Source organism: Falco rusticolus, chromosome 4 (genome assembly GCF_015220075.1).
Source record: "Falco rusticolus isolate bFalRus1 chromosome 4, bFalRus1.pri, whole genome shotgun sequence".
Lineage (NCBI taxonomy): Eukaryota > Metazoa > Chordata > Aves > Falconiformes > Falconidae > Falco > Falco rusticolus.
Genome location: NC_051190.1, coordinates 76,301,736 through 76,328,167, shown reverse-complemented (window position 1 = coordinate 76,328,167; position 26,432 = coordinate 76,301,736). Strand labels below are relative to the sequence as shown.

Below are 26,432 nucleotides of genomic sequence, written 5' to 3'. Positions count from 1 at the left end.
CTAAAGCAGATGCTGCACTTCATGGCACTTTGTGTCCTTGGAGTCCCTACATGATGAGTCAAAGACAGCATTGTTATTTCTTATAATTTTTCATAGCAAAGTGCTTAAAATCATGTCAGACTTACATCATACCCTGGAAAGGTGATGTTTTTATTGTATCACATCAGGCATTAGTTTGTATCCCTTGGCCTCGACATGAGAATATATGGCAGTATTTAACATACAGCCATACCATTCTATCTGCTGAGGATGTATTCCTGAAAAGTCCAGCACTTCAGGATTCAGCAGGTAGCAATATAATTTTTTGGATTAAAATAGAGTTGGATGGTGAGAAACAAGGAAAAAAAAACCCCACAACTTCCCCTCACCCAACTCCATTTTCCTAGGCTTAGCTTCACTCCTTCTTTCCCAACTCTTCCACCTCCTCCCTCCACCACCCCAAGGGGCGCAGGAGCATGGGGAATGGGGGACTGTGGTCAGTTCATAACAGTTTGGTCAGTCCAGAGCTGTTCCTCTCTGCTGCTCCTTCCTCCTCAAACTTCTCCCCTGTGCCAACTTGAGTCCTTCCCCACAGGCTGCAGTCCTTCATGAACTACTCCAATATGGGTTCTTACACCCAATGCAAGGATTTTCAGCCTCTTAATCTGTGGGACTGGGCACACAATTGCTACTGTGAGTACTCTTGCTGCCACCCTTCTAAAAAAATGTGTTTTAATGGTTGTCATCATCTTCCTCAGATGCCTGCTGCTTATCATAGTCATTCAAGACAGTCAAGAGCAAAGGATGAAAAAACAGGGTAATGGCAATAGTCAGTGGAGTAGGGTATTGTAAAATCAATGTCAGCACTGTGAAACATTGGAAGTAAAAGCAGTCAACAGCAGGGTATTACAACATGAAGCTTGTTCACTGGGCACTGGAGGACTGCACAGTGCAATGCAAGCACACTGCCTAAGGGAAAATATTTCTGGAGTAAGCTACCCACAGAACTATACCCAACCTACACTTCAAATCGAATTAGTTGCTTGCTCCAAAGGAGACCAGGAATAAACTCATGTATTTGCAGTGTGGGAAATCAAGCAACCAAGATGAGGAGCAAATCAGTAAGACTGATTATTTGAAAGTGGCTATATTGAAGAATATTCAGCTTTCTCAAAAACACCTCTTGTATTATTTCCCTTTTTCCCCCCTCATTTCAGGAAAATTCTGCTCATTTAAGACTATATGTCCAATTAATAGCATTTTATTAGCTAAGTATTGCTCAGATGGTGTTTCCTAATTTCTCAAGTTTCTGTATAGCAGATCAAGACTATGTTTTAATGTGTGTTTTAATTAAGACATCCTAGGACAGAATTCATACATTAATTTCCTAAGAGAACAATGATTTCCCAAACAGGAGGTTAGGAAGAGGCAGACCAGGAACAACTTTGTTGGTAAAAGAGAAAGCGAAAGTGGATGAGAGCAGTAGAACCTCCCAAACACCGTGCATCTATTTCCTGCGTGCCATTTCTCTGCAACACCCAGCTTCTGACTCGCCCACTCCACAGCATTTAGACACTTGTTGGAAGGGTAAATGAAAGCATGCAAGGAAAAGGTAAGAAATAATAATTATTCTCCATCAGGCACTGTTATTTCTCTCTTCTGGAGATGGGTATTTGCCACTGGGAAAAACTGATCATCAATGCTCTTTCCTTCCTACTATTTCTGACTCTAGACTTCTATTAGAAGTTTATAAACTAATTTGGTGTTTTTTTCCTCCCATACTTTAGAAGAGAAGTTCAGCTGAATTTCAGCTGTTGTGTTTCCTGCTTAAACAAAATATATGTACTGAACAACTATAGGAAAAAATCCGCAGAACAGAACAATTACAGTAAGTACATGCATATTATTTCTGGGCTGGAACATTTTATGCAGCCCTGATGGCTTAGTCTGATATAATTTCTTATTTTTCTTTTCTCTTTTTTTTTTTTTAAGACATTAATTTTATATATAGGATTATCTATAATCTAATAAACTATTCCAAATCTGTTAAACATCTGCACATGGAAAGTGGCTGTTATGAGTTTACAGTGAAATAATCCCAAGGATTATGTCCTCAGAGTAATTATTCTGCAGAAATAATATGATAGACTTGTTCCATGTTGGAAAAGGACATGTTTATAGAGTATTTCAGTTGGTCAGAATCATTGGCTAGCCAGTAACAGGAAACATAGAAACACTGCATCATGTCTAGGAAATGAAAGTATCGCATTCTGGAGCTTTCTCTCATTAGGGGTTCCAAACACTAAAACATGGAGTAACTGTTTTAAGGACATAAACGTGTTTGCTTTTATGTTAGAAGTAAATTGTACCTCTATTAGAAAGTATGTTTGGAGGGAATTAAAATCATAGTCTTATATTCCTGGGTTGAACACTGTCTTGAGCAGAAATGCTTTAGTTTCAGTTTCTTTTCTCAGCTTTTAGACACCCTGGGTGGAGTTACTGGTGAATATGATAGCTACTTCAGTCACGGAATAAAAACATTGAGCTTCTTTCCCCCTGCAACCTCAATTTTTTGACAGCATGTGCTTCCCATAGTGGCATTTTAAAGAACTAGAAGTTAGTTTTTCTTTTTCTGAGAACAAAAGGGAGAGTCTGTTAAAAGAAAACACAACTGCAGGCTTCCATAGCCCACAGACCCGCTTTTTTCTCTGCTCTTCTGATTCCTTATTTAATTCAGGAGGCAGCTTGGCCAAAGGTAGGGCAGCTGTTTTCCTGCATTACCTACAAGAAATCTTTACTGTTGCTTCTCATTAACATTTACAGTTTAGGAAAATGAATAATAAATTGAGGAAAGCATGTCACTAGGGTGGCTTAGATAACCGAATGTTCTTTCAGAAAACAAAATTTCACTGAAAAAATCTAAGGAGTCATTTTTTCCCAGGAACACTCAGCTGTGAATATTCAAGAAAACGTGCATGGTGGAGACCATGACCACTAATGCAACAACTGTAGCTGGGGGCAATTCCATAAAGTAAAAATTTCATATTAATACAATTCTCCCAAAGGAAGTGAAAGGATAAAGTGAAATTAGACACTTTTAATGGGAATGATTTTATTTTATCATGTTTCTTTCTTTGAATTTTTTTGCAGAAAGTCCACATTTAGTAAGATCAAGTGGACTGAAAGATGCTCTTCTTCATGTCACTTCTCCCCACAAAGGCTACTGAACTACTTGCTTTGATTTAATCTGAGAAACCTTAGTGAACACAAAAGATGCTGAAAAGGTAATATGGAAAATACTTTCTTTTCATTTTCAATAGCAACAGCTAAGTAATCACAGCAGTATCTCTCCACCCCAATGTCTTTGCAGTGTTATTCAAGCAAATTCTGTACCTAACCGTATCTAAGGGTAAAAAAAAAAAGGTGGGATTTCCATGTGCATTTAATTTTTTTTCTTCACCAAACTGGGAACTTAATGAGAGCCATTTGTGACATGTACACAACAAGATGGGTGAACAATTGGCTGAAGGGTTGGACTCAAAGCATGGTAGTAAATTTAGTAACATCTGGCTGCTGGCCAGTCACTAGTGGTGTTCTCCAGGGGTCAATTTTAGGGCCAGTTCTCTTCAATGTTTTTATCAATGACTTGGACGCAGGAGTGGAGTGCACACTAAGCAAGTTTGCCTATGTTACTAAATTAAGACGATCCATTGATTGAGAGGCCTTATAGAGAGATCTTCACAGATTAGAGTGGTGGGCAGTCACCAAATGTCTGAAATTTAATGAGGACAAATGCTGGATTGTGTGCCTGGGACAGTGTAATCCTGGATGCATGTGTAGATTGGAGGACAAGAGGCTGGAGTGTAGCCCTGCAGAACAGGATCTGGGGATTTTGGTTGATGGTAAGTGAAATAAGAGTCAACAATGTGCCCTGGTGGCCAAAAGGGCCAGCCATATCCTGGGGTCTATTAGGCACAGTATAGCGAACTTATCAAAAGAAGTGATTGCCTCACACTACTCAGCATTGGTGTGGCCTCACCTTGAGTATCATGTGCATTTTGGGGCTCCAAAATATAAGAATTTGAAAATATTAGAATATGTCCAAAGGAGGGAAACAAAGATAGTGAAAGGGCTAGAGGACATGACTTATGAGGAGCAGCTGAGGTTACCAGGTTTATTCAGCTTAGAAAAGAGGAGACTAAGAGGTGACCTCACTGCGGTCTACAAATTCCTCATGAGGGGGAGCAGAGAGGGAGGTGCTGATCTCTTCTAGCTGGTGTCCAGTGATAGGACATGAGGGAATGGCTTAAAGCTGCATCAGGGGAAGATGGGATATTAGGAAGAAGTTCATCATTGAGGGGGTGGTCAGGCACTGGAACAAGGTCCCCAGGGAGGTGGTCATAGCACGAAGCCTGTCAGTGTTCAAGAAGTGTTTGGACAATGCTTTTAGATATATGGTTTAACTTTTAGGTTGTCCCGTGCAGAAGTCAGGAGTTGGACTCAGTGATCCTTCTGGGTCCCCTCCAACTCAGGATATTCTATGGTTCTATGATTTTATTATTTTTTTAAAACTTATTATTGAATGGCCCATACAGCCAAAAATAGGTGTCCAAATGACCACAAATCGGTATCAGTCACAATTTTTGTGTATTGTCAGCTACAGAGTGATTTAAACACAGGATTCAAATAAAATCATTCTGTAATAAATGTCTCTTATAAGTTGCTAATGCCTTATATATGAACTTACTTCACATTCCCACGATGTCCCATAATTGAACTGTTGTATTCCATGTGACAGATTGCACTAATGAAGAAATTAATGGTTGATAATAGCAAGGAAATAACTATCATTCATTTAATAGGATATTATAAATTACTTGTTTAGTAATTTTGTGATTTTTTCCTTAAAGCATGGAAAACTCAAACACTGAAGAAAATGAGAAATCATATTCATATCAACATATTGAAGAGTGGACAAAAGAGGAAGTCAAACAATGGGCAATTGAAGTTGTTAAGATTGACCAGAAATATGCAGAAGTCTTGTTTAATCAAGATGTGACTGGTTCTACTTTGAAACTGGTATCTAAAGCAGATTTTGTGGAAATGGGCATACCTCATGGGCCTGCTCTTCAAATAATTTATTTCCTGAAAGAGCGTGGCATACTACCTAAAGGTTCAAACCAGGCTGTGGAACAAGAAGGCACTGAACAGAGTCTTGATGGAGAAGGAGAAGATGGAGAAATTGCAAAGAAAGAGTGCGAGAAAGAATATGGGTCATCTAATTGTGGTATACTGCAGGATTCTAAGATGGAGCCCATAGAAGACAAAAACCCAGAGAAGTCAGACGACAAAGAGAATGTGTCAGAGAAGCCAATGTCAAGCAGCCAGCACCCAGATGGAAGGATGTGTATGCCATATCCTTTTGATAATTTCAGTGATGGCACTCGATATACACAGTACAATATTATTAATGTCCCTGAAACAGGGCCATTCAACCTCATTGATCCAGCACATGAATTCAAATTGTTTACCAACACGCAGAATGCAAACGAGGATCCCATGATGAAATTTAGCAATGAAGTCTTTAGGTTTGCTGCAGCCTGCATGAACTCCCGCACAAATGGCACCATTCATTTTGGAGTACATGACAATCCACATGGAAAAATTGAAGGAATAAATGTTACCAAGAAAGAAGAATATGTTGACCATTTGGATAAAAATATCGGAAAGTACTTTCGTAAGGAATACATCACCATTGCAAAAGCTTGCATTAGAAAACCTAGATTTGTGGAAGTATTATCACAAAATGGAGCTTCATCACATTTGTTTGTCATTGAAGTAGATGTGGTTCCCAGACATGACATCTGTAATGCAAAATATTTCTGTACCAACACATATGTCTTTAAGAGTGACACTTGGAAAAAAGCTGTCTACATCCGGGATGGAGCTAGTTCCAGAAATATTCAAAACACAAAAGAATTTGAAACTTTTAAAGGTACCTTGACAACTTTAGCAGATTCTCGTAAAAAAGCAGAGGAAGACTATAACTTAAAGCTAACAAAGCCAATGAATGAAGGACTAAAGCTAGTTAGTCTGCTCACAGGTAACTGGGACTCACTAGATAGCTCTTACTACGACTACTACATTTTGGTAACAAACAAGTGCCATCCAAATCAAACTTCACATTTAGACTTTTTGCAGGAAATAAAATGGTTTGCTGTGCTTGACTTTGATTTTGAATCTGAAATGAACGGTGTGTTCAAGACTTACAAAAAAAATAGAAATGCTGAATGTCACTTCCCAGATTATTATGAAAACAAGGTGGGTTCAGTTGCTGAACAAGCTAAAAAGCTGAAACTGCATGAGGAGACCAGCTGGATTTTCTGCAATGGTAGATCAGACTTCAAAGGCAGTAACAGCCTACCATTAGATCCCACTTCATGGCAACGAGACAGAGCTGCTGGTGTCAGAAAGATGATTTCATTTCTTTCACACAAAGATGTAAAGCAGAGTGGAAAGTTTTTAATAGTGTTTCTTTTGCTTTCGATAGTGGAAGATTCAGCAGATCCCCTTACTGAGACTTTTATGACATTTTACCAAGAATTAAAGGGACTAGAATACATGGCCTGCATTTGCATCGGTGCAAGTACGTATCAGAGATGGAAAGATCTTCTGAATGCTAGAGGCATTAGTGAGGAAGCACTTTCAAATAAATGTGTTTCTAATTTAACCCTGGAAATGGTAAATGGTACCATTGTAAAATTAAAATCAGTGACACAGTCTTCTGAAAGACTTCTGCCCTCTGTTGGTCATTCTACCGTTCTTCTAAAGAAGAAAGAAGACTCCATGGCAGCACTGGAAATACTTTGTGAAAATGAATGCAAAGACACAGGAATAGAGAAGGATGCAGATAAATTTCAGAAATTCCTGCAAAAGCACGAAGAAGAATTTTATAGAGGTGGTAAAGCATCATGGTGGAATTTCTATTTTTCTTCTGAAAAGTATACTTCAGATTTTGTCAGAAGGGACAGCTATGAAAAGCTTGAACAACTAATTGTGTCTTCATCTAACAGTGTTAATGAATCCCCTGTAAAAATTATCAACCTTTACCATCACCCAGGCTGTGGTGGGACAACATTAGCTATGCATATCCTTTGGGATCTCCGGAAGCAATTCAGATGTGCTGTTCTGAAAAACAAATCAAGTGATTTTGGAAAACAGGTGACAACTTTACTCACCTGTGGAGCAAATGATAACACAGGCTATTTACCAGTGTTACTTCTTGTGGATGATTTTGAAGATCAAGAAAATGTCTATTTTCTGCAGAAAGAAATTCAGGCGGCTATAACAGAAAAATGCATTCGGTACGTAACTCCTTTAGTGATCATTCTGAACTGTATGAGATCTCAGAATCCTGATGAAGGTTCAACAATCAATCTGTTGAACAGTGTTTCTTTAAAACATATACTTTCTGATAAGGAGAAAAGGGCCTTTGATCAGAAACTAAAATATATTGAAAAGACACATTCAAATTTTGACAGTTTCTATGCATTTATGATTATGAAGAAAAACTTTGATGCACAATACATAGAAAAAGTGGTAAAAAATACCTTGCATAACTTGAATACTGCCTCTAAACCAGCACAACTTGTTTGCTATCTAACGCTGTTAAACTCATATGTAAGAACATCTACAGTTTCAATATCACTGTGTGAAGAATTCTTAGGAATTAGTTCTCAAGAGATTGGCTGCAGTAAAGATAGATTGATAGAAAAGATGGGAATTTGTTCCAATATTCTCATATATGACAAGGTATACGAAAAAATGAGATACAAAGGTCTTCGTATCATTCACCCATTGATAGCATCTCACTGCCTAAAAATCTTGAAACTAACCTATGACTTGCCTAAAAGTGAAATTGCATTGAGGTTATTGAAAGAAGATGTATTCTATCAGACTCCACTGAAGCAAGAAAAACTTATTCGTGATATACAAACCCTGCTGATTACTAGACAGCGCAAGGAACATGGCGATGAGTCAGACACATTGTTTTCCCCCTTAATTGAAGCCATTCATAAGGAAGAGAAGCGTGATAACGTGGAAGATGTGTTAAAACAAGCATCTGCTAGATTTGAGCAAAATGCTTACATTTGCCAAGCCTTAGCAAGATACTTCTACATTAAAGAAAGGAAATTTGACTCTGCATTATACTGGGCCAAAGCAGCCAAACAAAGAGCACAACACAATTCATACATATCAGATACACTAGGTCAAGTCTTTAAAAGTAAGCTAAGACACTATGTAGAGTGCAAAGCAAAGAGTGCAGTCCTGACAGCTGAGGAACTGCGATACTTGCTGGAGTTTGCTGAGAATGCTTCACAGGCATTCAGAGAATCTCAGCAGCAAGCTGAAAATGCAGACAATGAACAATATTTGCATCATCAAAGGCTTAAAAGACATTTTCAAATGTACAATACTGCTGGTTATCAGGGAGAGATAGAAACTTATTTTTATGTTATCGATGTCCTTTGGCTTGTTCCTTTTTTCAGCAAAGAAGTCTTACAGTGTAGAAAAAATATGACAAAGTATCTGTCAGGATATGGTGTTTTGAAGGTAGATAACACTAACACAGACAGGGAAATGCTCAAGGTTATTGAACATTATTCCAGCTTTTTATGCAGTTTGCGATCACGGTTGAAAAAGGCATTTGACTTTTTTGATGACTACTTTATGTTTTTCAAATCACAGACCAATGAAAAAGCAATAGTAGAAGCTAAATTGTATGAGAAGGTTCAAGGATATTTTACCAAATACAAAGATGTATTTTGTGATTTCAGTTTTGAACAACTGAAAAGTAAACAGGTCTTAAAGTGGTCCATGTCTCAATATATAGAAGCATACAGGGACGCTGTGGACACTTCCAAAGGAGGCTCATTTTCTGGCATTTTGGAATACCTCCACAGAAATGCTGACAGAGAAATAGAAGAAATAGTAGAAGCATATGCATTTTTGCGTGATGAGGATGCACAAGCAACTCTGAAAGATAAACAGAATTTTATTTTGGCAAATATAGTTCTGAACTGCATTAAACCTAAATCCGCTAAGTTATATCCTTCTAAGGTGATGACAAGTCTGCTTCAAAGCATTCTACACGAAGTGGAACCAACCTCACATTGTGTAGAGCCTTTCTTCCTAGCCTCCTTGTTGTTCTGGCCCCAAAACAGATTAAAACTAAATGAAGATTCAAGGAAAATGGAAGCTTTTGTTAGACGCTTAAGTGAGTCTTTCAAAAAGCTCTATGGAATCCTGCATCGTTCCAGGCAGCCTCTGGCTCTTTTCTATCTGACGAAAGACAGTGGCCTGAACAGATTTGTTCACAAAGAAAAAATAAATCAGCTTTTTAGTTCACTTTCAGAACAAGAACTGAATTCCCTCTGGCAGAGTGGAAATATCTGGAAGGAACAGGCTGTTCAAGACCTTTTGCTTCCTTTGCATGGGAGAGCTGAGGATAAGTTGATCTACGTAGACTATGGCAGCAATGAAAACTTTAGGATACCAGTGCAGCCTGTTCCCTCATGCCTATTGAAAAATGGCCCAAACATAGAAAGAGTGTCTTTTTACCTTGGGTTTTCCATTGCTGGTCCCACGGCATACAACATACAACGTCTGTCATTAAAACAATAGGTATTGCAGTTTCTCAGCTACAAGTTTTTTTCAGGCAGAATTATCCTTTAACTGTCTTTTGGTTTGGGGTATTTTTGGTCAACAATTGAAAATGACAGCCTCAGGCTGTCCATTGAATTTCCTTCCTTACTATGTTAGTCTTTCTGTCCCATGCAGACTTGTCTCTCTACTGTCATAACTGCTGTTTGGACAGTCAGTCAAACTGAAATGATGGTGCAGTTAGTCCTGTAGACTGGTCACTACTACTCAAAGTTCATTGGTTGATAACAACATGAGAAATCATTTAAAAAAAAAAAAAAAAGCATTCTACAAAACTAATATTTTGAAAATTTTCTCTTTAAATACCTTTAAATACCATCTCTTTTAAGAACCCAAATACCTTGCTAGCTTTTTTGCCATTGCTTGTAGTGAAGGTTGTCTCACCACAGTTTTCATACTCTTTTATAAGTAATGTAAGAACAAAGAATGTATTTTAGAAAACATGTATCATGTAACATTTCTTCATGCTCTATTGTATCTGGTGTCATTTGGCACAAGGGTATCATAGAAGTCCATTCAGTCGCAAAGTAGCATTTGTTTCTGTCGTTACTTACATGCTTGAATGATGTGATGTGTTTGTATATAGGCCTGTATTAATAGCCAGGCAGTATATCTTGTGAGCAGACAGAAGCGCTGGTCTTTTACCTTCTCAGGGCATTTCTGAATATGTGATTACTAAAGATATCACTATTTTTCTGCTGTACCACAAAAGCACACACCAATTGGCATTTTATATCCATAAAAATTGACTTTTTACTTTTGTGGTGGGTCTGCTTCTGCTTTATATAAAATGTATCCAGTTTGGTCATTCTTTTCCTTATGAATCCACTTAATTCCCTTCAGTGACAGATTTATCAGCTTCGATCCTCACAAATACAATTTGAATGCCTAAAGTGGTCATTGATTGCATTGCCTTCCTCAAGCGTATAAAACTGCCTAGTACATTTAGACACAATTAATGTTCCAAAAAAGGAAAAAAATATTGGTGCAAAGCACCAATATCAAGAAGTTGCCACTGTCTGGGGGGTACAAAGTGTTGCACTTTGCACTTTGTGCATATAATTCATGAAAGCCCAAGGAGTTCAATGCAATTAACTGCCTGAAAGAGGTCTGCAGGACGGCTCTTTCATCATCCCACAAGTCCTTTTTGCTCTTCGTGTCAGGCAAGGAGACAGGGAAAAAATAAGTGACATCTCAACAGATTTGTAAAAGCAAATTGACAGAAAGAATAAAGCAGTGGACCATTCTGCTCTAGTGCAGCTCTTCTTTTAGTCTGCTCTAATGCAGCTCTTCTTTTAGTTGTAAATATGGAAAAGGAGTTTTATTATATAATCCAGACTTCTTTTTAACTCTAGCCAAAACATACTTACCTTGGCAAGAATACATACTTTATTTTAACCTGTATCCACTTTGTTTCTAACAGTATACTTGTATTTCGGACGGGGTGCTATAGGATCAGTTTTCATGATAACTCATAATTTGTTCTAGTTAGTCCCCAGGATATCGCTGTGTACTTTATCAATGACTAAAGTATTTACCCTTCCAAATGGAGACTTACAGCAAAAAAATTTCCATGTCTTCAAGGCAATTGAAGACTTCAGTCTTCATGTCAGTCAGTCACATCTAAGAACTGCAAGTATTTTTATGTGCTGAACTGTACCGGGTGGCACATTGGGCACAGCTGTGATGGGCAGGAAAAATGTTGCAGGAGGTGCTGTTGGAGATACATGAAAGGGGAAATTGTTGAGGCATGGCAAGATACACACTTCTAGAAAGGGGCGACCTTCCTCAGGGCTGGGATATCCCTGAGGGACTGCAGTCACTGGCAACCCATGGTGGGGCAGAGAAAACAAGAAGCAAGGAGCAGTGGAGAAGCAGAAGAAAAGAATCAGAAGCAAGGAGCAATAAAACTAAACCGCTACACACTGAGACCAACCTCCTCCGCTCCAGGCCTGTCACCTTGGCAGGGGAATTGGGAAGGACTGAGCAGAAGTGAAAACAAGGGGAGTTGCAGCTAGGAAGGGGGAAGGAGCGGTGCTGGACTGAAATTGAAAGGGGAAGAAAGGCATTTCCCCTAGTATTTGCTTAGTTGTTTGTCTTCTTGGTTTCTCAATACCCAAATCAGTAATTAAATGTTTATGTTAATTGGCAATAAATTACGTGAAACTCCCCAAGTTGAGACCCTTTTGCCCACAGCACATGTACATTTATTAATAACCCTTGGGATCTGGCACAGTGACACCGCACTATATGCCTGTGTGAGTTTACAGAAATATGGATTTTATTATTTGTATGTATCAGGCTGTTTAGGATAAAATTGTATTTTTATCAGCAGTAGCTCGTTAATAAACACAGATGTTTGATAACATCCTTAATTGCACAGTGTGGAACTGTATTTGATGATACATATCACACACAAAGGCTGACAGAATTTCTTTTTACAATTATTTCCTATTTTCTGCTACTTTGTAAGACCATTTTTTTCATGGCTCATAACTTTGTTAATCTTTGTATTTTGAAAGCTCTTCCATGCCAAATATCTGCCTCAGACGTGTTTTGTGTTAATTAAAGCCAAAGGGCTCAGTAGCTTCCAAGTGTGAGGTCAAGAAAAAAATATGTTGTATAGCCCATGCTAAACAACTGTACCAGCTTTTTCCAGCACACTCAGGAAATTTTTGGAATGCTGTTTTACAAAGGGCTTACCCTAGTAGGAGAAAAAAAGGTAGATGTGAGGGGGGAAGTTGTCTGCAGAAGGCTAGTTTTATCAAGCTGCAAGGCCTGAAAAGACCTTTCATGTATGGGCACATGCAAACTTAGCTTTTAACAGCCGAGCCTATACAGAGAGGACAGCCCCAGAAGCTGCAGGTCTGGGCTGCAAAGGGCCAAGCCAACGCTACAAGCTCAGCCCTGCACTGTCAGTGCTGTCTAGAAACCTGGAGGAGACAACCTGAGACAACCTGGTTGTACAGGAGTCAAAGCCAGCTCTGCAGGAAAGAGAAGAGGCAGGGAGGCCCAAGAAGCTGTTTGACTTTCACAAACCAACGCGATGCTATCTCAGCTGTTCCCTCCAGTGTGCTGATGGCACGGCCAGGGTTCTGCTGTGCCCAAGCGGCATTTGTGGACTGTGAACTCCTGTGTAGGAACAGAAATGGAGGGATCCTCTCCTGGAGGAGTGCAAGGCCTGCAAAATCAGTTTAGGAGTGGAAGGCAAGAGTACTGAGGATCCTTCTGTCTAAAATCAGAGCTAGAAGTATGGAACATGGAGTGGGCTTCACAACTGGTAGGAAAGGAAAATTTCCACTAAGTAGATCTTAGGGGAAACAGACAAGAGCGTGGCTGCTAAGATTTAGGATAGGAACCATGGCAGGGACCAGACTAGGCAAGAGGGAACAAGAACTAAGAAACAGATATCAGTAGATGATGGGACAAGAGGCAGATATTGGAGATCCATGATGCTCAAGGCAAAGAAGCTCAATCGAACAAAAAAACACACAAGAAAGGAAGGGAAGGGAAGGGAAGGGAAGGGAAGGGAAGGGAAGGGAAGGGAAGGGAAGGGAAGGGAAGGGAAGGGAAGGGAAGGGAAGGGAAGGGAAGGGAAGGGAAGGGAAGGGAAGGGAAGGGAAGGGAAGGACAAGGTCAGCTGTTGGCATGCAGACTAGCAATCGTACCAGCTGATTGAGCCACAGAAAAGGTGTGCACAGGGGTGTGCAAAGTCTCTCAGCTCTGGGTCTGAAGGGGATTGTATTTCCTACAGGAATACTTTCTGGGCTGAAGACAAGATGTGCCACCAGGGCAGAGACTGTAGGATTTATGAGGTAAGACAGAAAAAACAGAGATTCTCTAGAAAAGGGAATGTGGAGAAGGACATGCTGTCTTCTAACAGAAAAGAAAGGTTGCTGTGAAGAAGCTGATAAAAAGGAAGGTAAAATGTTCTCCAGGCCCAAGGTGGGCACGGAGTAGCAGTAAAAACATAATATAGGAAAGATTCAAGCTATACCTCGGCAGGGGCGGGGGGACGGATGATGGGGGTGGGGGCACACCAAAAAACAAAGCATCACTAAAAGTGAGTACTGGGATAGGCTGGATATTCCAGTCTATGGAAATATGTGGAAAGCATCCACAGAGGACATCTCCCAGATGCTCAGCATCAGAGGAGATTCCAACCACCTCTTAGAGGCAAAGATGAAAATTACTTCGGTGGTTGTGTCTTCCTTGCAGTTCTGCCAACTCCTGCTGATGCCATACACCCGTCCCTAGATATCAAAGACAAAGATTAAGTAGCTTTACTGCCCTCCTTTGCCTATGCAAGGAATGTGTCTATCAAAATGAAAGATTTTCCTTTTCTCACTATATATAATCTATAAGTAATTAATTGTTGACATATATAAAAAGAGCATGTCTTTCCTCTTCAGAGGCCCTTGTGATTACCAACTCTGACAGTCTTGTCATCAGCATCTCTTTAACTTCAGCTATCCACTTTGAGATTTGAGCCTATCTCTGTAACAGTATATGATATGAGTAAAAAATATGATTCTTTTTATTGATATGTCTTTACACTGAACATCTACCTAATAGGAAAAACTCTCTTTTCATGAGGTAGGCAAATGCATGAAATACAAAGTCTGTCATTTAGTCTCCATGTGACATAAGGTAAGCAATTTTATGCCACTATTTCCATCTGTAAAATGGGACATACTCATAGTAAAGCCGTAAGAATAACTTACTGTTTGTGTGTTAAAATTTAACACACTCCTGCTGCCTAGTCCTCGTCCCACCTCTGCCTGGTGGAAGGAATAGTATCTCTATTACTCATGAAGGAACAGTATCTCTATTACTCATGGGTCACACTTATATTTGAAACCGAAACGGTGTAGCCCAAGGCTTTCCACAGAGCAAGTACACTTCCATTTATTTCTGAGTTGGCTTTTCTTCTCACACAAATACAAGACTTAAAAAACTCAAGGCTGAAATAAACTAAAATATCTGTGGAATGGGAAAAGGCCAGAGGAATTTTATCACAAATGACAGCTGGGCTTATCTACAGGGCCACTGAGGCAGGTGACGATGTGGTCCTGCGTGGCAGGAGCTACCCAGATAATTCACATGAAAACGCAGCAACAGTGAAACCCTGAGGAAAGGCCAGTGCTGGCCAGGCCAGGAGCAGCCCCCGGCCCAAGGCGGCTGTGGGAGGAACACCCTGAGGAAGAGGCTGTTCCTCACCAGCAGCCGCCATGCACTTCATCCATACGGGTCCTGGGCAAGACATGAACCCGAGGGCTTTTGTTACGTGCCACGGCCCGTGTTTCCATCAAACCAAGGCCCGAAAAAAACAAAGGCCACAGAAGAGAAAAAAGGAACAGAAACCAGTGCCCCCGGCCTGCGTCAGCTCCGGACACAAAATGGCAGGCGGCGGGAGCCGCGGGCAGCTGCGGCCCGCTGGCGCCTCAGGCTCCCCGCGGCGGCGCGGGCGGCGGCCAGCGGGTGGCGCTGTTGCCCCGCCTCCGCCGCGCCGCGCCGCACTGCACCGCTGGCCGCGTCCCGCCGGGGGCCGTGCGTGGGCCGCGCGCCTCCGCCACGGTCACGCGTGCCCCGCCGAACCGGCAGGGGCCGAGGGGAAGGTGCCGCTGACGCCTCTGACGCCAGCGAGGCGAGAGGAGAGAGGCGCTTTGGTCGCCGTAGCGAGACACAGCTGATCCTGCGTGAGGGGGATAGGGAAACGCCATCCGCATGAAGCGAGGGGCCGGCTCGGGGGAGGGCCCGCAGCTGTGGGGAGAGTGCTCCAGAGCCGCACAAGAGCAATCACGGGCAAAATCCATCCCCAGTGAGACAGGGCCTTCTCCCTCCCAGCTGCCTCACCCCCAGGTCACTCACCCACGCGAGGGTAACCACCAGCGGTGTCATGAGGAGACTGAGCGTGGACCTGTCTGGGGTGTCACCTGTGCCAGGGCAGTGGCAGGCCCTCTCCATCACTGCCACCATTTTGGCAGATGCTGAGCAGAAGGGCCAGAGAGCGATGGGGCCACAATGAGTGACCTGGACCCCAATCACAAAACACCCAAGCTGGAATGCTTCACACAGGGCCCGATCCAGGTGGCAGTGTGGCAAGAGTTAATGCGTCCTGAGTGAAAAAGATGGGAGAAGAGTGGCTGGGCTGGCAGGAGGGACTTACTGTGGCCCAAAGAGACCACGGAGAGCAAGCACCATGGGGAGTTTCCCACTCTGGGTTGATCCCAGCTAGAGGCACAGCCCACCCTCCAGTGAGGGAAGTGTTGTCTGTGACAAATCCATATTGCTCTAATTTGAGGACTCTTTCCTGCAGAAAGCTTTTTCTGGTTTCTCTTCGCCTATTGGAACCACAAACCTTCAGTTTATGTAACCTGTCACAAGACAGCTTCTGACTTCCTCTTCATAAGCACTTGCTTGTTCCTGGCTGTTGCTTACAAGCTCATAATGAAAAACGTGCTCTTTCCTACTCAGCAGCTGTGTTCCCTGAAAGGAGCTTAGAGTTCCAGCACTTCTTGCTGAGCCAAACTGTAGCATCAGCTCCAGTGCAGCTATGGATGTGTTGGGAGAGGTCTGGCTTCATAGCAGATGGGGGACTGAAGGAGAAAGTTGCAATAGTAACAAATTCAGTAACAGTTATTAATTACTAATGGTAATAATGAGAAGAAGCGGGAAAGAAGGGAACAAAGACCTGTTTGCATGCTAGCTTCCCACCTTCTTCAATAACAATTCCTGTATTTAAGTTTTGTAATTCAGGGAAATAAGAAAAGAGCACAAACTCATTGTTTTAGTTCAAGCAGTCAAAATGGATCCAGTTTATGCATATGATGGGGTATGTGTACTCTAATGAAACAAAACATAGGGAAAGTTACCAAAATACCTCAGCCATACTTAATACTATGAATGCAATGTTGTGTAAGTCCCACCTTATGATAGACCAACCAGCAAACTACACAGCAGAGGAACATAAGAAACAACAGCTGAGATGCTTGGTAAAATTCTTATTGGCATCAATGTATAGGACATTTCAAGGTGATGGTCAGTGTGGCCACAGGGATCATTTGGGAGTTACATATTTGGATATGGACATGCTATCCCAAAAGGCCAAGTAGAAGGCAAAGATAGACCAGGAATGAGAGCCTTATTGAAAGGAGAAACAACACAGTTTTAAAAGGCTTGCCTAGTTAAGTTGTTTGTAACAAGTCTTACAAGTAGGATTTCTACAGAAGAACAAGAAAATACAACTAATCTTCATGGTAAAATTTCTTCAGCCTGCAATTGTCATGAAAAGGCAAGTATCCAGAGAAACAAAGGAGCGTTTTAGCAAAGAGAAATCGTCTTTCTTGAGAACGAGCTGAAATGTCAAGGACTTAGGGTCTACAGTGTGCTGATAAGACACACCGATGTGTGACCTTTCCCTCCCAAAGCCATCCATCTCTGTTATCACTGCCTGGAGCTGGTTCTGTGTCAACTTTGCATCTGCATCAGTAACTCATTCTGTTCAGCCATCTGTTCCACAGACATCAAACTGTTAAGAAGCCCCAGTACAGCACAGTCTAGTCCAGTAACACAGAAAGAGAAAAGATCTCATTACCATTTGAATTCACAGACTCTCCTGTGATACACATACAATATATTTTATATATGACATGAACATGGTAATTTCGTAAGTTCTCTGTTATAACAAAGGGATTAAAATCAAACATTTGATATGCAACAGCTATGTTCAGAGGCAAAATAATTATTGAGTTAAACTAGGATTTAAGGTGGTTGTTTCTCACTTTGCAGCCTTTGGCTGAGTTAAAGAAGCATTGCTATTAACTAGGATGACTATTACGTCTTGCCATTTTAACTGCTGAAGAGTTCACCACTAATTTATAGTCTGAATTAGATAGGCATTTAAAAGCCAAGATCTCAGAAAAAAATTATGGGAGTAGATTGTTGACAGGTTTCTGGTGCAATTTGAGGTTTCTTGTTTTGTCTTTATTTATTCAAGTCCATATATGATAGAAAGTTAGGAATTTTTATTTCATTTGGCCATGTTCTCTTCCTCAATTAATATGTCCCAAGAGATTGTAAAGTTATATCTGCCTAATTCAGTGGCTTTTAATATTTTTCCTAGCTTTTTTAGCACTATAGAGCCAGGATAATTAAAGGGCAGAGAGATGGATTCCATTCTGGCCTGTAAATCTTCAACAGAACTGGTGCTGAAGTTTCAATAACAAAATCATTATTGTGAATGATTACTGAGCCAGAGAAAACCATTGATTGACATTCAGATTCTTAACTGAATTTGCAGATGCTGCAAAGTGAGAAGATTTGGTGGGAGGTCTGCAAGAGGCATTGAGACAGGATCTTACCCTCGCATTTTTAGAGAGCCCTCCTTCAGAGAAGCACTGCACTCCAGCATTGCTTTTGGGCTTGGGGAGACAGGGACTGCAGAATAGCGCAGAAGCAACATGCTCAAGCCTTGTTCAAAGGGAAATGAGCACTGTGTTTAAAACAATAATCCCTTTGGCTAATTATCATGTGATCTGATTGGTAAATTAGCCTGTATGAAGTTTTTGCTACCACAGCTCAAGTATTTTGAGTACCTAGGCGCTTTTATTTTTTAAAGGTAGCTCTCCCAGGAGGGAGGCAGATTCTGCTTATACATTGACCCCTTATATATTCTCTAACACATTGTTAAATGTAATCATCTGTTGTGACATAATCTCCAGTGAAGAGAGCTGGATACACAGCCTGATAGATTTTGCAACTGTGTAGCATGCATCCCATTACAGATACTATACTCTAAGCCATGTGTTCAAGTCTATTATGTTCTAAAGGTTTAATACAACCTTCTGTTTTTACACGATGCTCTGACCTGCTCACACACTAATAGTGCACAAAGCCTGTCTTTGGAGCTAAAACTTGCTCAGCCTTGTTGCATATCTTTCATTTCACCTCTATCTTTGTTTTATATAGCTCTCCCCACACTGTCTTTTGGAAAGAAATACACCAGGCTTGTGTTCCCCAACAGAGCTGTGGTCTCTAAGGAAACTCGTGCATTAATTAAGGGATAGTATAATGGGTATGGTTTTGTTTTGTTAACCAGCGCCCCAAGGAGTATTGTTTCACTTATATAAGTATTTTACCCCTCCCCCCACTAACAAATATCAGCATATTTCTGTTAACTGTCATGTGGGTATGTTCAGAACAATACTTATGAGATAAAATTTTGTCTTTTGAAATAGCAAGCAAATTGGCACATGAATGTAATTTCTGTAGTAACTTGGCACTGTCTTCTCTGGTTACTGGTTGTTGGCCTCCTCCTCAAAAAGTTCTAGTATTGAAGCCAACACCCATGGCCACACACTGGGTGTGCTTGGCAGCTGCAGGGCCCAGATGCCAACCACTGGAATGCATTTTATGTACCAGTGTCTCTGCCTGTGGCTTGGCTTCCTGGCCAGCCTTTAGCAAAGTCTCTTCTCTGGACTCATCTGGATCCAGCACTTGCCACTCTTGCAGCTGTGGAACTGAAGCAAAAACAATTTACAGATGAGCTGCCTCACCATTCCAGGAACTGCTTGCCGGCACCAGCTTCTAGCAAGATACATACAATGAGTCCTTTTAGCATGTGAAAAATGATGTCCCACTTGCCCGTAATCGTTGTGGAGGACTGAGTGCATGGACTTACAGGGGACTGGAAAGGCAAAGCACCCTGATAAACCTGACAGATGACACTGAAAGGTACTTCTTGATCTCAGACATGGAAGCCACCATCCACTAAACTCCTGAGAGAAGCAAACATGTGGGAGACTCCAATTTCTCTGTCAAGTGTCTATTTCAAGTTCCTTTTAGCTAAAGCCTCTGGAAGGTACAATATTGGCTCAGCACCAGATAGTTCACTTACATGGACTTGCATCACTCTCTTCAGCAATTACTGTGGTGATCTAGCCATGGATTTCTCTCAAGCATTCTACAAGATTTAAAAAAAAAAAAAAAAAAGAAAAAAAGAAGAAAAAAAAAAGAAAATCCACCTGGCAAGCAAGCTGTCTCATTGTCTGGATATATTTAACAAATATGACAGATTACTATATTTCCACAGAAGATCAGTTAGTGTAGGATGCAAAAATACAGCTTATTACTATTTATTATTTACTGAGCAGCTTTTTTGTAGTATAATTATTAATGTTTTATATTTTGTAGGCTTCCAATCTGAATGCTTTTGTTGTAGCATTCCACTGTGGTTTCTCTGCTACAGTACACTCTGGACTTTTACATTTGTCTGGAAAACTGGCAGCTTACTAAAGACATGCCAAGCAGAAAACTGGAGGTGTGTTTTGCTACACACCCACAATACAGTAATTGACATAGCTGCAGTTACATGCATCTAATTCCACTAGAGAAGCATACCCAGGTTCTATTAAGAAGCTGCAGTAAGATGATGCTGATGCATCAGGTGCTGAAACACTCACCAAGCTGAGACTGAATTGCAGCCATTGACTGAAATACTTTTAAATGCCTGCAGCACTACAGGGATTAATTTTCTACCCCTTACTTGTATTTGCTTTGGTGCACACAAAGGTAAATTAATTGAAGGGTAATCTCTCAAATTCTGAGGCTGTATTTAAGAATGGCTGTAGCCTGAGAAAGTGCACAGTTAGTTAACCATCTCACCTTCTGAACTGTATTTAGGAACAGTTATGTTGACAGCAGAGGACAACGCATCCAGCGTGTACACTTTTGGCCAATGTATACACACAGAGGAATGAAAAAGATACAAGATATTACTACATGCTCATCTGGAAGGTGTCCTTACAGGAAAAAAACAAAAACAAAACCATGAATTTATGTTATATAACTAAAGATTATGGAACGGATTCTTATCTGCCTTACCACTGATACAGCTATGCCTTGTTAACTATATTTAATGCTGACAGCATTGGTGGCACTGGGAGCACCATTATCTACTGGCATTTTAAGTAATCTTTGTGCAGATTTTTCAGTGCACTTTTTTCAGTAAGGTTTTTTTCTTAATAATAATATTAAAATATAAAATTCTTCAGTATGGTAGTATTTGGTTAGGACAGTGAGAGTTCCTCTCCTGATGTTTAACCTGAAGAAAAAAACAGTCTTATGAATCAGTACAAGTGTTGGTAAGAGGGAAAAGGTGTAAAATGGTAAGAGGCTAGTGAAAAACTTCAAGGGAAGATAACAAAATATAGAAATATGACAACATATAGAATTCAGTGTAGGTAAACGAAGGAAATAAAACTACTTGTCTCTGTTGATATGCTATAAATCAGCTGGGAAAACCTATGTGTTATTATAAACTAAAAAAAAATCTACTCCATTTTTAACACTCATTGAAAAGCAAGCAAGGATTTAAGTCACTGTAAGAAAAACATTGAGAATGACACTGTGAGCATTTTAATGCCACATAGAAGCATTATCTCTCTAACCTGAGTCTTAAGAACACACAAGCTCAAAAACAATATGGCAAACATAACTATTTTTACTTTCTCATTAATTCTTACTAAGGCAGAGAAAGATTTCAACACAAATTAAAAATTTTGAGGCGATTTAGTTTAGGGAGAAGGGGTATTAGAAGAGAAGGTGACATGTAAAAAATGATGGTGTAGAGAAAGCAATTTAGGCATCTGTATTTTGCTGCTTATACCCCAAAGAGTATATCCAGTGAAATTAATAAAAACTGTGTATCAGTAAATGGTTTCTACATAATGAATGTCTGAAGCATGCTACTGGAGTACCCACTGAGAGAGAAAGCTTTGCAGATTTTTATAAAATGGTTTAAACATTTGTTTGCATCATACAGATGAGATTAAGCAAGACAAAATCTGTCAGACATATCCATCTTCAGTTTGTAAGAACCACATAAGCTAGCTATGGGATACATTCATCTGAAAGGCCTGTTGTGACACAGCTCTCAATGGCAAGTGTTCCCCTTCTGTAGAATTTATTTTTCACTATATTTATATGGCCATCTTTCTGAACCTGTTTATCAAGGTTTACATTACATGCTTTCTCTTCATTCTTTTGAATGCCTGAAAAGGAAAACTGTAGGTCTATATGAATATAAGCTTCTTTTCACCAGGTAAAAGTGAACTCAATATAAAGGTACTTGTGAGGGTATTAAGTCTGCTTGTAGCCTGTGCCAGCTGATTACCCAATCCCTTCCCTTTGATAGGAAGGATAAAATAAATAAAAAGCCCAACAAAACACTGAACAATCTCAAGGAACTTCGTTAAATGACACCCCAGTGACAGAAGAGTCAAACTTTTGTTATATAAGCTTGTTGTGGTTTGACAATCCCAGGTTCCTCCTCACTTTGGTATTTCAGCTGTTCTTTGAGCCTAGTTGCATCTTGACATGCTTAAAGGCAGTTGACACCTGGGTCCAGTACTTTAAGCGGCAGGTGGGAAATTGAGAAGTTATACAGATTATATAGATGTTATAGAGAAAGGGTAGGATTAAAAAAAAGTCATGAACTCTTGGCTTCTGATATTAAGAGAGCTCATCTCATAAGCAGACCTACTTAATATTTTAAACATAAACCTCTGAGGATCTGATACTCATGTGTCAGTGAGTGGGACCCTGACATTATGCCATGAGTGAGCTGGAAAACAGTTCCTTTGCTGATGAGAGCCACTATAGTGTTTATGATTACATTTTCTGACTAGCATATACAATGGAGGTCTAGACTTTTATAGCAATCTTAACAACACAGTAGTTCAACAAGTTTAAAATGGCTGATCTCCAGTTCCAGTGACATCTTACCACTTCCTTGCTTACAGTCTTGTTTCACTTCAGTAATGTGAAATGATCCTTCCATTCACACATTTGAAAGAATAAAATAAAATCCCACCAGTGTGGAATGGTAGGATGGAGACTTCAGGGTCTCCTTGCACTAGTTTTACCTCTGTGTAGCTGCATTACTGCAGTGGATGTGATCCCGGATTCATGTTAGTTATCCTAATTTAAACTAGTAAGACTAGAAAGAACAGGCAGCACACTTCGAAGACATACAGCTGCTTTTCAAGTGTGAAGAAGGAGTCCTCTTTACATGCCATATACAGTAAAAATCAAAGTAGATGTATCTCTTTTTCATATAAATTATAGGGGCCTGCACTACTGGCCAAATTTGAAGGTTCATTCTTGTTTATTCTGAATGGATATGAAGGATCCCAGGTCACCTTCTATTAAAGTAAAATTGCTCTCAATCCCTGGCTAAATTCTCCTTCCCTAGTAAACAGCACAGCTACCCATTAGTGGTTGTATATACATGCAGTGCAGATGCATATGTTCATAGATACGGTGTATGTGATATACCTACATATATATATTTTACACTATGTGGATAGACACTGCGTATACATACAGTATTATTTTCACAGATGTGTGTACAATATCTTGGTACTGCTAGGGAGTAAGGAGAAAACATATTCTGTAAGTTGTGTAATGAAGAGATGGTATTACATGGCAAATACAAAATCTGTCGGACTTCCAGCAAAGTCAGTTGCAGCAGGACAGCTTGCATCCATCTCCTGTTTCGTAGAGGCAACAACAATGGTGGGAGTAAATCTTCTAACAAGTCTCAATAGACGAAAGTTTTGTTCCCATTTTTTCCTGCCTCATCCCCACGCGTTTTCCTCCACACTACTTAGACAAATTATTACTTTTCCCTTTACATTGTCACTTCATGCAGTCCAGCCCTGAACCTTTACTGGTTTTGCATCTTCTGTAACATTCTCACCCTGGAACTTTCTGCTGAGTGTGTATGTGTCTGCACATGTGCAACTGTCAGAAATGTTCCTTTATATTTATTATGTTATTGAACCTTTGAGATAAAATGACTGTTAAAAACAAGAGGCCTCATCTAAGTGCAGTCTTTGAGTGCCTAGCATGGGTTTTACAGATCACAGAAACATACAGTCTGCCCCTATTTTTCTTCTTTCATGGAAGAACATTCCATAGCAATTGGTGTTTGTGTTTACTGGAGTTCACATCTCAGGAAGTAGTTCAAATCAGAATGCAAAGGAAACCAATGTTTTACCAGAGAGAAGAATATGGAGAAGTTAAATAGTTAATTTTTATTAGGCACAAATCACATTTCCATCAAGTGCAAGCAGTCAGCTGTTATTGTAGGTCACTAAGATACAATGAATTATTTTCTACAGTTCATGGAAAACATTAAGCAGCTGTAATAAAGTCAATGGTATTTCCTTCCTTACTGAAACATTACTTCAGCAAATCCCCCTGTTTTGTTAAAATGCCATTTCATGCTTGATAAAATTTCATTGTTTTCTTCTTTTTATATTTTTTTTATTTATTTTATTGATTGCTTCAGATAGAGAAAGCACTGAAGGGAAAATATCAGAAGTCGCTTTTCATGTTCAGATGGATGAAGAATGATCTAAACTAAACCAACTATGAACGGAAGGGGGAAGGGAGCACTTCAGTGGCCTTTATATAACATAGATATTCAGTCCAGGAAACATACCACAACATAAATGTCTTTTTAAGACCTTAAAACTCAGCTTAAACAAAAGCTAGAGTATTTCATTTCATAGTTCATCACATTGAGTTTTTCCTTATGTATTTATCTATAGTTATCTGTGCTAACATACAAAGTTACTGTTTTCAAAGTTTATCTTGATTTATAAACATTTATTTAAATCCTGCATAAAGTATCTTTAATAAATGCCTTTAGGTCAGACAATAATACATCTTTTACTCTTGTTTTCTTTTCAGATCTGATGAGCACAAAGAATTTAAGGGTTCCTGGGAATTCTGAATTAATTAAGAGATGGTAAGTTTTCTTTTGGGATACTAATCAGCGGCGAATCTCTCAAAACACTGTGAAATGAAGAATGACAGACCTTAACCGTACATATGCAAAAAACTGGTCAGCCAGCTGGTTATGCATTATCAGGGAAACACTTTTACTTTCTACAGGGAAACAGCAGCCTCAGTGTTTCAAAAATATGCATAGTCCTATGGATTGGCTCACGAACAGTAGCAGCTGGACCTCAAGTTAGGTACCCACACTTTAGTAAGCAAACTAACAATTCAGCAGAGGAATGAGAAAAATGTAGGAATTAGTAAGGGTTAGAGGGGCATGTTTGGATGGGAGGTTACAGCATTTTCACTAGCTGGACAGGGATACAGCTTGGATAAAACCAGCAAAGACTTTTGTAAGTGTTGCATTAACAATTGGCATGCTCGCTTTTTTTTAACAGTTAGCACTGTATTAATAAGATGGAGTTTCCTTCCCCTCCTCCCTTTCAAACTACTTTAGCTACTTCAAATATATGTTCAACTAAATATGAGTTTGGAAATGGCAGATCACACAGCAATTTTTCCTGAAAATTCAGAAATAGTATCCTTGATCTTGGACAGCTAGTGATCGTTTGTAAAGGTTTTTAAAACTAACATTGCTGGAGTTGATAGATGCTGGCCCCATCATAAGCGGGGCATTAATATCTCTCTATAGAGAAATGGGTCATGTTTGTTCCTAGGAAATAAACTACCTAGCCTAGAACCTGGCTTTTTGCCACCTATTTGCACCATCACAGCGTGGTGGCTTTCAGGAGAAAGTTTCCCCAGCAGGGAGAAGCTCATATTTTAAGGAGTCAATTCACTTGGCATTACATTTATCTCTGGTTTATAATGTGAGGCTGATGATGCTCTGTCATCCCCAAACTAGAGGGACAAGGTAACTGGTGAAAATGGTAGAAAATGTGAGGAATCCACTGCCTTATTCTGTGACCTCAGAGACTTCCTGGGTTGCTGCTAATATGAAGCTGTGGATTTGCAACTGACAGACAAGGAACCCAGTTTCTAGTACAGTCAGCAAGATTTAAGTACCTAGTCAGCTACAGCCACAAATCTACTTAAGACCCATAAGTATTTTTTAATATCAACCTTCAGCTTCTTACCTCACCCTAGTGAAGCAAGACCTTCCATCTCTTATCACATCTTGTGTCCATCTCAGCTATATTGTCAATTCTCCGTTCTTTGAAGAAGAGCTTCTCTCCCTTAGTGTAAAACATTCACCCTGGCTAGTGAGCTCTGGCATATCCATGATCAGGTCTCCATTTGGCGACCTCTTAGCATTGGGAATGCTGGGTTAAGCTATGGACATGCAAGAAAAACTTACATGGCATAGCTGCAGAGAAAGACTAGCATGGCCTGAAGGGGTACAGAATGAAGCAAACGTACTCAATTTAGAAAAACAATGGTTGGTAGTTACTCCATATAAGAAAATCAAGAGCACAAGACTGAGGGCTGGGAAAAAATCATGGAAGCTGGAGGACAATGCAGCTTGCTTTTGGAGAATTTGATTTTCTGACTAACTCTTTCATTAACATTCAACTGTGTATTTCACAGCAGGACTGTGAAATTTAGAAGAAGTAATTAAAAAAGTGAATTGTGCTGTGAATTCTGGACTAGATATTTACCAGGAGCAGCAGTGACAAGGGTAAACCAGTGTATACATTACATTCAGATATGTTTTGTTCTGGTCTTCATACTCAGTGCTGAGATGTTTGTTCCCTATTACCAGAGTTCTGTTCGTATTTCTAGGAAGTGATAGTGGTAATTTGCTCACTCTACGTTGATGCTACTTTCTGTGTGCCGTTCCTAGTCTGTTGCATATTTTACAGGGCTCTGCATGTATATGTGATGAAGTCATCAAAGCCAAACATACTTCTGCAAGTCTT

The 26,432-nt window shown here is 40.0% G+C and overlaps 1 protein-coding gene and 1 long non-coding RNA gene across 3 annotated transcripts in view; both read left to right on the top strand.

Moving 5' to 3' along the window:
- Positions 1-1,456: 1,456 nt before the first annotated feature.
- On the top strand, positions 1,457-12,077 carry SAMD9L (sterile alpha motif domain containing 9 like). Of its 2 annotated transcripts, XM_037384064.1 has the most exons (4): positions 1,457-1,591; positions 1,767-1,867; positions 3,130-3,263; positions 4,890-12,077. In XM_037384064.1, exons 3-4 carry the CDS (start codon positions 3,253-3,255, stop codon positions 9,661-9,663), a joined length of 4,785 nt encoding a protein of 1,594 aa, XP_037239961.1. In that variant the 5' UTR covers positions 1,457-1,591; positions 1,767-1,867; positions 3,130-3,252; the 3' UTR covers positions 9,664-12,077. The 2 variants fall into 2 exon arrangements, with proteins under 2 accessions (XP_037239961.1, XP_037239960.1); XM_037384063.1 differs by lacking the exon at positions 1,767-1,867.
- A 3,186-nt stretch (positions 12,078-15,263) lies between these two features.
- Positions 15,264-26,432, top strand: part of LOC119146432 — a 50,644-nt gene continuing 39,475 nt past the window's right edge. Inside the window, exon 1 of the long non-coding RNA XR_005103737.1 lies at positions 15,264-24,520. This is a non-coding gene — a long non-coding RNA (uncharacterized LOC119146432). The remainder of the gene's footprint in view (positions 24,521-26,432) is intronic.